Source organism: Physcomitrium patens, chromosome 26 (genome assembly GCF_059467195.1).
Source record: "Physcomitrium patens ecotype Gransden chromosome 26, ASM5946719v1, whole genome shotgun sequence".
Taxonomy (NCBI): Eukaryota; Viridiplantae; Streptophyta; class Bryopsida; order Funariales; family Funariaceae; genus Physcomitrium; species Physcomitrium patens.
This window is the reverse complement of record NC_143435.1, coordinates 2,793,537-2,804,754: the sequence shown is the minus strand read 5'-3', so window position 1 is coordinate 2,804,754 and position 11,218 is coordinate 2,793,537. Positions and strand designations below refer to the sequence as shown.

Sequence of the window (11,218 nt, the reverse complement as noted above, 5' to 3'; positions counted from 1 at the left end):
ATTCAATCTATTTGATGGTTATATTTTTTTAACTACAATAATTCTAAAATAATTGGATTGGTGGTAGATCTTATCACATTAAATATTACTATGCTATTATGATCTTTAACTACTACATTTAATGGAACAATCTCATAAATAATATTTCTAGAAAATAACAAATGACCATCTATGACTTCTATATGTATGGATTTAGTTTTCTTAATTAAAAATATTTCTTATTTTTTAACAAAGTCTTTATATATAAAATAGAATGAGGCTCTTAAATCTAATAATGCAAAGACTTTGTGATTTTTAGGTCTTAAACACACATCTATTATAAAACAAGATGAAAGATGTGAAGAAAAAATAAGACCTTTACTAGGTGTTGTACATGATTCTAGCCACATAGTCTATATTACAGTTTAAGAAACTTGTTTCTAATATATTATCTTTCTTTGGCAATTGTGCTCCTCTTTTTGTGATTGTATTATTTTTTTAGAGAATGTTAATTAGTATGCTTAGCTTTTCTACAATATAAGTATAAACCTTATTGATGACGTCAAATATTTTTATCTTCTATGAGGAATTTAAAACATACTATATAAATTTCCATTGGTTCCAGTGTTCATGAATAAATTTCTTAAAACTTAGGAGTTGCCATCATTACTTGACTTATTCTTCTTCAACCAAGTCTTTATTCTTGATGCCTTTCAAATAATCAATTGTCACATAGAATAGCTTGAGTAATAGATTATTTCAAAGATTTTATTTATATCATTAACAATAACAAATCTTTGACGTTATTCTTCAATCTGTATCAAAATTAATGGATAAGTGCATTCCAATCCACATTGTAAGTAAGGTTTTGGAATTTAGTAGCATATATAGTGGTTGATCATGATTTTATTGTAAAAATAAAAGCTTGATTTCTACTTTCTTTTCTCAATTATTTTATCCAAATGTGGATGTAAAAAGTTTTAGGAATGAATTCAAATCATAAACAAGTCATGAGTATTTTTCTATCAAAAGTGCAAACCAAGAGAAAGCACTTCTGTATAGAAGTGTACTTATAAATCCAACTTGAGTAAATCCATCAGGATATTGGAAGAGATGCAATCTTAGATAGAACTTGATTTGTTGCAAAAATCTTTAAAATTTTGATCTTGCTCTATCAAACTTTTTAAGCATATTAATCCTTATCCTCATTGTACTTGTAGAAGCAAAACTTTTTGGATTTGGTTGTGAGATTGATTTACTTATTTCTTTCAATTATATAACTTCTTGACATAGACTCTGAATTTTTTCCATAGGTATATGATTAGTGTTTAGGGTCCACCTATGTGTATTGATAAGTTCATGAAGATTTGCAATAGTTGCAAATTTATTCTCACTTCTACAAAGAGTAGTATCCATGATTTTTTCTTTTATTTTAAATAACTTAACAAATCCAGAAATTAAATTAGAAGATGATAATCTGCAACCTCTAATATCAAATGAAAATTTTTACAAAGAAAGATAATTTGTTCTCTTTAAAGAAAAAAATCAATAATAGAAAATTAAATAATTTATTTAAAGATGGATAATCTGCAACCTTCAAAATATAACAACAGAAGTGAGGTAATCTACTCACTTCTAAAACAAGAGAAGAACAATGAATTAGCACTTTTGTCAAATTTTCAAGGGCATGAATCTTAAAGAAAGAAAATCTCAATATATTCTTTTGTCACTCAAAAAGACTACAAAATCACTCAAAGATGATACTATATTGCCAAAGACAAGAAGACTAAAAAGACTTGAAATAAGACTAAGGACTGAAAAGACATTAACAAGAGTGAAAAAGACTTTATTCTTGCCTCAAAAAATACTTTCTAATGTGGCAATATTCTATAAGACCTCCAACATGTGTTGACTTTGCTAGACATATGATTTAACTTGCAAGGCAAGTTATCTATATGTGTACCATATAATTAGCTTCTTCCACAAGCTACTAATATGTGTGTCATGTAACTAATTTATTGATCAAGTTTCTAACCTACCAATTAACTACAAACATATGTAAAGTCAAAGTAGCATTTGTAAAGCTTTTAGGAAGCTTTTTTAGAAGATATTATGAAATAACTCTATTTTTATCTACTTCTACTTAATCATTTAGGTAATTATTAGAATAAATATGATGTCCGTGATAGCATGCATGGTATTGTTGTGGTTTGACATTGATAGCTCGATGAATATGCATAGAAGGATCGTCTTTATTGGCGTCATTTCTCAATGGATAATTTTGGATTTGATGATTGGTTTTGATATAGAGCTTGCAAAGAATAGAAAGATTTGAATAGTTAACAACCTATATCAGATTCTTGGTCAACATACCTTCAAGTTCAATTTTTGTCTCCTACTCTTGGCTAGTATCAAGTATGATGCAGAACCTTGGTTCATTGAATAGACAGTTTTTAGTGTCCATTTCAATGACTTTTCCTAGAGACCAAATAATTTCAGTTGTAACAGCTTTGAATTGCCATGACAAGTTTTTGAGTGATATCTAGGTAGGAATCAACATACATTTCCTGCTTTTAAAGTCGAAATTTAGTATCCAATGCTGAAAGATGCACATGAGGCCATTGTCTCCATATGGTGTAAGCAAGAGAACTTGCTGTACAATTGTAGGGTTTGGAGCTTGAAGGCAGAAGAAGCCTTGCCCAATCTAGTTGCTGGCAATGAGTCCTCCATTTGATAATAAATAGAGTATTGAGTCTCTCTAACCATGTCTTGAATGTGACATTTGGTTTACCACCAATGAAACTTGCAACTATGACATATTCTTGGACATATCTTTCCTCTGCTACAACAATCTGCTTAGAAATATGAATATGTTTGTTTTGTGTTTTGATAAAACTGGAACCATACAGCTATCAACATGCCGATAATTCGCCTAAAAAGACGTTTTCCCTTCTGGACAAAATCTAGCAGGTGTATAAATGGGCACCAGATCAGTCGAAGCCTATGAATCAGGTAGAGGAGCGTGTTAGGTTTACTGCAATGTCACCTCATAATCCAAGAAAAGTTCTTCAGATTTCTAGCCAGGGTGTTCTGGTATCTGACCATGATCCTCCAGTTCATGTCACCAAGGCGAGGCAAATCCCTGCTGTCGAAGGAGCCCTAGGATAAAAAAAGCGTTGACCTTCGAAGCTCGTGCACGACAAGTGCAGAATAGTGCTACCCCGCGTTGACGTTGTTGTTGTTGTTGTCAAGATAGGCTGAGTCTTAGCAACGCATTCATAAAGACAGACGAATGCATGATGTCTCTGCACAAGTGATCTCTGGTGTCTTTGAGGTCACCGGTGCCAGCATCAACGTCGGTGTACATGGTAGCTTGAAACCTCAGAAATGTATTTGGTTGTTCGAGGACAGATTTAAAGCCCCTGGAAACCCCAGTCCACGATATCATCAGGTTTGGTTCCGACTCCGTTCCTGGGGCGTTGCTACGCAGCGAACTGTATTCAAGTAGGTTGTGGCAATATTTTAAATGCGCAGTCAGTTGTGTAATCTGTTACGCAACTTGAAGATTGAGAATCTCGATTAGCAACCGGTCGATCGTCGCATTAGTTCCGCCGTTGTCATAGTGGTGCAACGCTCTATGGCGTCGGCCTGGTACGTTCGCCTCTGCGCTGTGGTGATAATATTGAGCTTGGACTCCTTTGTGTCTGCTTCGAAGTATGATAAGGTCCATCATAACTCGGGGACGCATCATGTGCCCGATGGCGGCTTACGGGACAATTACTACCACCGAAGCTGTCCCCACGTCGAGAAGATTATCTTCAAAGAAATTTCCAAGTGTTTCAAAGCAGACAAGAAGATTGCACCTGGCATCCTACGCATGTCATTTCACGACTGCTTTGTCCGGGTAACTAGACCTTCAGTTTTGTTGACTCTGAGTTGTTAGCGCAGTGCTGTTAGTATTTCGTATTTCCCAACTTTCCTAATATCATTTGAGTACACGGAATATTCTCGAACTGTGCATTCAACATATTCAAAACGACTGCACTTGATTCCTCCAGTGCTTGATAGCTGCTTCTATTATGATCTCTTCAGGGGTGCGACTGCTCCTTGCTTCTGAAGGGGAATAACACGGAGCGGTCGTCTCGTAGCAACGCTAACTTGCACGGGTTTGAAGCGCTGAACGCTGCGAAGGATGCTGTCGAGAAGGCCTGTCCAGGAGTTGTGTCGTGTTCTGATGTCCTGCAATACGCTACTCGTGACGTAGTCATACTGGTATGTTTGATCACTTTTGAGATATAAAAAGCGACCTCTCACTCGTCAATGTGATGCTCTTCTATTTCTATCTGAAACTTCAATCTGAAAAACAGATGGATATTGCTTGAGTAGGCTGGCGGCTTCGGATGGAACGTGCCTGGTGGCCGCAGAGATGGGACTGTCTCCAAGGTGGAGGATGTAAACTTAACTAATTTGCCCTCTCCACGCGCGAACGCTACCAACCTAATCCAACTGTTCGAGAGCAAGGGAATGACTCTTGCTCAAATGGTGGTCCTATCAGGTATGTGGATCTTCACTCACATTCAGTTCGCGCTTATGATTCAAGTTGAGTACAGTATCAAAGCGAACTAGAAATTACTTGAATCTGACCTTTTATTTTGTTTTTAGGGGCTCACACGATCGGCAAAGCCACCTGCATCACATTCGACAATCGCCTCCACTCGGATATCCCCGAACCGTATGCCGACCCTTATTCCCCGAGTTTCAAGTTGTACTTGAAGTCGCAGTGCCCTAATCCGAATATGTTTGTCCGTGTGAACTTGGATTCCACTCCAGAAAAATTTGATGGACGGTATTTCCATGATCTCGTTCACCATCGAGGTCTGTTGACCTCCGATCAGACTCTGATGAGCGACTCCCGCACTAGACACTGCGTTTACAAGAACAGGGACGACGGCGTATTCAAGAAGAATTTTGCTGAAGCCATGGTAGCCATGAGCAAGATTGGGGTGCTCACTGGGAAGGATGGCGAAATCCGGAGACGTATGGAAGTGGTGAACAGCAAGTAAGTTGAATCACTGCCGAACCAGCTGTTTCTGCTTGTCCCGGCGACGAAGGTAGTCAGCATGCAAGATCCTTTCACCGGAGGCTGGATCCAAAATATAATGGGCGTCGAAGGCGGTTTGTTTTCTGGGTTCGTGCAGATTGAGGGGACCAGTACATGAGAAGCATTGCCCTTGAGTTGACCAATAATGAAGTAGAGGGTGCGGAAGTGGGGCTCTAATTTCAACGACCAAGAATGGTCAAGAAATGAGAATTGCACTTGATCATTCTTGGTCACTATTTCTTCACATTTCATGTAGTATTGCATTCTCTCGTCAGATGCAAGTCATTTGATTATATATTATCATTCATTATCATGTATGCACGAAATAGGTGATTGTAGGACCTGTTTCTGCTCAGGGGAAAGGTCAATAAAGTGACCTATGAGGTCGTATTAACTTGTATCTTCATGTTGACCCTGGAACACTCACGATTGCAATATTCTCCAAATATTCATAACGTTGTAGAACCTCCAGGAAGAGTCATTTGCAAATTGTCACGAATGGTTCTGTGTGCTTCAAGTATCCATTAGAAGCCATGTTCATGCAACCGGGATACTTACCATAGCACTTCCACCTATCCTTGTCGACAGGGTATCTCAGGCAATGGCTGTAAATTGTTCTAATTGCTTTGTTGTATTAACGTAAATGAATAGTAAAGCAGCGTCCCAGTTGTCAATACAGAGCAGAGATGTCTTACGTGAAAGACAGTTCAACTTATTGTTATAGGCGACGGTGACATTTCTTGTGAATTAGTGGAAAATGATTTTTGTGCCTGCAGAAAAAAATTCCACGAAATTTGGGGAGAAAACACTCCAGAGTAGATGAGTCACAGACCATGCAGTGGAAAGTTCGGAATTAACAACAATGCTACTCATTACATTCTGTCAATGCCTCAAGTGATTTTAACCATACCCATCGCAGTCGCAGCATTTATGACAGTAATTTGGGGTAGAATGTCGCTTTCAGGCAGTATTTTGCCAAACTATTATTGCAGTACCTACTTGTAATGGAGTTCACTTTCACAGGAGCCTAACTGATAGGTACCCGTGATCCTAAAGTGTGTGATTACAACTTGGATATATTTCTGAAAAGCAGGCCAAAACAAAGCCATTACCACAGTTGAATATCTAACTATTTTCACAAATAACGAAGGAAAAAGTACCCAGCTCAGAAACAGAGCGCACACAGCACTACCTGATGTGGGTAATTGAACTATAAATAGGAAAAGGAAAATGATGTGAAGAATAAATAGAAAGTCACCGAAATGGCGCTCTGGAACTTGAAAGTTCAGTAGAAGAAGGTGTTACAGCATCGCCGTTTTGGCTATCGTTGCCCATCGAAAACACGTATCGTTCGGTGCGGACTCCTAATTTGACGCTTGGACTTCGTTGAGGATAAGCGGCAGGACGAAAGGGTTTCATGATGGGACCAGAATTGCTGATGAGGTTCTCTGAAATCGGAAATGAGAGTCGCTTTTTTGCAGAGCCCCACGATCCATCTTTCTCCAGGGTCCCAGGCCGCTGCTTAGGTTGACTATGCGAGCGCACTTTGGCTCTTGCTGATTGTGTGGCTTGCATATAGTTTGGAACAGAGGGACAGCTTGCTAAGCTCTCATCATCGCGTATGGATCCTGCATGGCTGTAGCAAGTGCCAAAGCGAAAGGCAGAAGGAGAAGACCTTGCTGTGGTTGAAACAGCGCTTCCCCCTTCTTCCAACTCTTCCCTCCTGATAAGGTTGCGAGGACTGGCAGATCGGATTAGGGAAGGTGTTGCCTTGTGGCCTGAGGGTGGAGTTGCTGGGGGTTGCAGCGCACCCTGGCTTGTTGTTCTTTGCATGGTACTCGGGCTAAAATGGTTGTGGCCGTTAGAGGTAAACATGGATGGTCCATTTGATGAGTAACTTTCACTTCTAATGGCTCCGTTTTGTGCCGAATGAAGTCTTTGCTTGTTGTATATGCTGTGTGGTGTGGGAAGACGTGGATCAGCAGCTTCGTGTTTCTTCTGAACGGTGTTGAGGTCTGCAGTTTTGACAGGGTGGCCCTCAAAAACATCCTTTGGAGCAGAGATGTCGAATGTGCGATTTCGCCATGGTCGCGCTGCCATCCATCTTTCCAACCAGCACCAACCCCAGTGGAGCTTGTCGGGCTCGCAATCTATGTGGAGCTGTGATGTTTGATTGGGGGCCGACTTCCACAACTGTCAGTTATAAATCGGTAAGAAATGAATCCTCCAGCTTAAAAAGCCCGAAGAGCATGCCTGATTCTGCCAGCTAAGAAGTGAACTGTTCAAGGTTGACTGAACAATATCAACGAGCAGAGATAATTTATAGTAACATACACAAATACAATCGTAACTGAGCGAATGAATCTAACACAAACCTGATGGGAGAAAGCATAAGCCAAAGCTCTTTCTCTCTTCATGGCGGCCTCCTGCTTGTTCAGGATTTTCACTTTTTCTGCATGTATTGTTTGAGTGCTATCATTCCAACCTCCGTCCTGCCATTACGTCCTCAAGTGCTTATCAAATCTATCTCAGTTTATCCAATGTAAATTTGCAATATTAGTAAAAACAAGTTTATTAGTTGATGGTTCTACAGATCATGTACAAAGATGGTGATTCTGTAAGGAGAAAACATGATATAACCTGTTCAATATCTTAGCTGAATCCCTGCAAGAATGTACTTTTTTGAGATAGAATAGAGCGTAAGAACTGAGGCAAAATTCGTCTACATGCCGAATTTTTCAAACTGCTGCAGAGGCAAAGGGATTTGTAGGCAATGACACACATACCAACGATTTCCTTGGACGAGATTCCAGCTGCCTCCGTTCCCACAACTGCCTTTGCACAGCTTGCCCTTCCTCGGACATACGTACTCGTCTAGCCCGAACCCGAGCTTGAACCCTGACCAGCGCTTGCATGCAACGTAGTGTGATAGTAGCTTGTCGACGTACAGTGTGGCCTCGAACCAAGGCTTGTAATCGTACGAGACCTTTAAGCGCACGCAATGCTCGCCGAGCCTATGCAAGGCAACATGGGCAACGTTGACATTCTATTCCATCCACGAAGATCAGTGCACAGAGAAATGAACTTATGTTATCTTTGTTGGAAGCTTTCGCAATTCAAATTGACTCTGGCAGCGTCTGAGACAAATTGATGTATCTTTGAGGGAGTCGAATCTATTAATCCCAGAGCTCCCTCTGAAAGTATTCGGATGCTTGATAATTGGATAAAGACAAGAGTAGTATTGTGTACCAGATATGCTCGAAACGCTGTCTGGATTTTGATGGCTGCCCAAACATCTGGAGATGTGATTTTCGAAAGGGCAGTTAACGAGCAAACTGTAGTGCTTGCTTTGCGGCTGGTAAAAATGGCTGGATCAGATGGTTTTTCTGAAATTTGTTTTCGGTTCTCTTCTTTCTTTTCTGCTGACTGTTCTTTGAAGTCTACTGTTGCAGACGGTTGATATGATGACTTTCCAAAGCTCCATCTCTTCTTGTTTTTTGACTTGGCCTGTCGCACCATGAATGCATCAGTAACCCACGAAACTAACTTAAAACCAGTTTCCAGATCTACAAGTCATAAGTGCACTCCTTAGCAGCCATGAGACATTGAGGAGCAAGTCTTTGCTTTAGTTACCTCAATGGGTGGAAGGTCACCAACAAGGTCTAGATCTCTGGGAGCGGTTTTAACATTGTCTTTGGATGGGGATCGAAATGCTTTTTTGACAGTACTAAACCACGTGCTTCTCTTCCCCATGCTGTACTATCAATCTTCAAGGCCAATATGAAGTGTTAAAGGCATATTAGAAAAACTATCAGCGTGAATGTCACCTTAAGTAGATACAATGGCTTGAAGTGTGAATTCCACAGTGAACGCCCAATGTTCAAACACTGAACAGGCCTGACCGGATCAAAAAATACCCTTCTAATTGCTGACGTCAGTGATTTCTTTGAAACTGATTGCATGTTCCTTGGCATTGTAGACGGTATGTGTCACATTTCAAATAACCTAGTGAATTGTCTAACTAGGCCATGTGATTTTACAGCAGAAAATAAAAACAAAATTGAACAAGTGCAGCGTTCGCATATGCAGCCGTGCAATACCAAAGATTTACCTGCAGAAGGATCAAAGTGATAAATAAAAACGCCTGCCAAGGAACACGATGACAGCTCTTTTAAGATATCTTCGCCGAAAACATTTGGCACCTCCTTTGGAAAAAGAAACGAACTAGATCCAACGCACTCTGTCAGATACTGTGCTCAGACTTGAAGTACGGCTTCGGCTATGGCGGCACGGCCTAGGCGAGTCGAGCAAACTTGCCGTGTCTCATGTTGGAGAAATGGAAGTTTGTGAAACGTTATTAGAAAGGCGTCACTTTTATCCTTGCGATGTCAAGACTGGTATGGCAGAACAGCAAGGAGAAAGAATGTAGCTCAACAGCTGAATCCAAGTACTGCTTGAAAAATGAGCTTGAACCAATCCATGTACGCCGAAGTCGCGAGTGTAAGAGATGGCGCGCGCTGAGGCTTACTAACGAACCTGATACTTAACTTCGTTTAGTGAAGTTTGCCGCTCTGGAATCGGAGAACATCAGAGGATCACAATCATCTGGGTAACTGAGATAGCCCACATTGTCGACAACCTGGCACTCTCTTTTTAAGTTCATTCCTCACATCTCAGAAGCGAAACCTGGTGCTTTCACTCTGCTGCACATACGCAGACTTGAGGTCTGACTGTGGCAGATGAGTACAGAGGGAAGCGACACGGTGCAGAGCACATGACACCGACAACTAAGGCTGCTATACGAAAAAACACTTGAACCCCCTCTATCGGCATCCCCTCCCCAGTTAACCAGGAAAAAAAGAAAAAAAAAAAAAAAGGAGGGGGGGGGGGGTATTGAAGCAACTAAAACTAGTCTCGCCTTCCACTGCAAGAATCTCACTCTTCACCAATAATTGAAAACACAGACATCATCAGTAGACTGCCCACCCCAACACGCCTTCGACCACTCGACCCGGATTCCCCCGGGACAAGGGAATTGATTCCCGCATTACAGATGGAGCCGCTCATGAGTACCACCCAACTGCAAAACCAAGACGAAGTACATGCACGTGTACAGGGTACATGTATCTATTTCTCAAGGTGTAGAACAAAAAATCCAACTTAAAACTGACTGGATTAGAACGCGCACAACGCTAAAACAAAAGCTTGGTAAAGAACGGAGGAGGGTCATATCATCACCCACGTGATAAGAATACCCAACTCGTCAGACTCTGAGGTTTTCGCATTGAAGGAGGAAAGAAACACCCTTGCAGTACAAAAAGCGGAATCAAGAGACTCGGAAGGAAAAAACCGCGCTAATGAAGCAGCTGCAGCTGCGATGTAAAATTGCGTCTACCGAGGAATGGGAAAAGCGAGAGCGCCCAAGGGTGAGGGCATAATAAGCAATACATACAGCGCAGTTAGTAAAGGAGATGAGCGACGTCGAATACTACGGCACCGCGGTCTACAACGCATCGATCGATCGATCGATGAATAGCACGGCCGTTGGATAATGAACGAGAGAGCTGGATCTCATCGCTCATCGCGTCCGAAGCCGCGAAGCTCGACTTCGCGTGACCCAACCCGTGGCCAATGGATGAATGAAAAAACTATTGATGAATGACTTGACATTTCACGAATGAAGCTTTTGTAGATGAATGTTGGCGACGAATGCCCGATCGGCATTTCTGTCCATGTGAGTCTTAATTTCGTGGATTTCAGTTTGGAGTTGGCGTTGAAAAATATTCTTAATAAAAACATAGTAATTCTTAATTGATTATTAATAGATTAAAACACATGGTAATTCTTTATAGATTCTTAATAGATTAATTCTTAATAGATTATTTTGATATGCATGTCCATGCTTACAAAAAAATCACATTGAAGAGGAACACAAACACAGTAATACACACAAACTTTTAAAACCACATTGGTTACAATTTGATTTTTTTTAATTTCATGAAAATGTTTAAGTATTATTTGATAATTTTGAATTTTCTATTCAAAAAAAATATTTTTTTGTTTATTTTCATTACTTTACTAGATAAATTAAATGAATTGTGTATGATTTGCAGTTATCACAGCTTATACACACATACA

At 40.3% G+C, this 11,218-nt stretch overlaps 2 protein-coding genes across 2 annotated transcripts; one reads left to right on the top strand and one right to left on the bottom strand.

The window, feature by feature from the left end:
- The first annotated feature begins 2,977 nt into the window (after window positions 1–2,977).
- LOC112277751 (peroxidase 71) lies at window positions 2,978–5,478 on the top strand. Its single transcript, XM_024510439.3, has 4 exons — window positions 2,978–3,883; window positions 4,072–4,251; window positions 4,366–4,534; window positions 4,642–5,478. The coding sequence occupies exons 1-4, from the start codon at window positions 3,617–3,619 to the stop codon at window positions 5,040–5,042; spliced, it is 1,017 nt and encodes a 338-aa protein (XP_024366207.1). The 5' UTR covers window positions 2,978–3,616; the 3' UTR covers window positions 5,043–5,478.
- Window positions 5,479–6,020: 542 nt separating this feature from the next.
- On the bottom strand, window positions 6,021–10,524 carry LOC112277682 (protein IQ-DOMAIN 3). The gene is made up of 6 exons (XM_024510293.3): window positions 9,192–10,524; window positions 8,714–8,847; window positions 8,330–8,587; window positions 7,867–8,094; window positions 7,456–7,572; window positions 6,021–7,273 (listed from the first exon to the last, which is right to left on the bottom strand). The coding sequence occupies exons 2-6, from the start codon at window positions 8,831–8,833 to the stop codon at window positions 6,335–6,337; spliced, it is 1,662 nt and encodes a 553-aa protein (XP_024366061.1). The 5' UTR covers window positions 8,834–8,847; window positions 9,192–10,524; the 3' UTR covers window positions 6,021–6,334.
- Between the last annotated feature and the right edge of the window lie 694 nt (window positions 10,525–11,218).

What these genes read in the sequence shown, in the direction of transcription:
- LOC112277751 (XM_024510439.3), top strand. Translation starts at nt 3,617, where the DNA reads ATGGCGTCGGCCTGGTACGTTCGCCTCTGCGCTGTGGTGATAATATTG. An exon ending in TTCACGACTGCTTTGTCCGG is followed by an intron (nt 3,884 to 4,071) that starts GTAACTAGACCT and finishes TGATCTCTTCAG; the next exon opens with GGGTGCGACTGCTCCTTGCT. An exon ending in CTCGTGACGTAGTCATACTG is followed by an intron (nt 4,252 to 4,365) that starts GTATGTTTGATC and finishes TTGCTTGAGTAG; the next exon opens with GCTGGCGGCTTCGGATGGAA.
- LOC112277682 (XM_024510293.3), bottom strand. Translation starts at nt 8,833, where the DNA reads ATGGGGAAGAGAAGCACGTGGTTTAGTACTGTCAAAAAAGCATTTCGA. An exon ending in GTGACCTTCCACCCATTGAG is followed by an intron (nt 8,588 to 8,713) that starts GTAACTAAAGCA and finishes ATGGTGCGACAG; the next exon opens with GCCAAGTCAAAAAACAAGAA. An exon ending in CTTATGCTTTCTCCCATCAG is followed by an intron (nt 7,274 to 7,455) that starts GTTTGTGTTAGA and finishes TATAACTGACAG; the next exon opens with TTGTGGAAGTCGGCCCCCAA.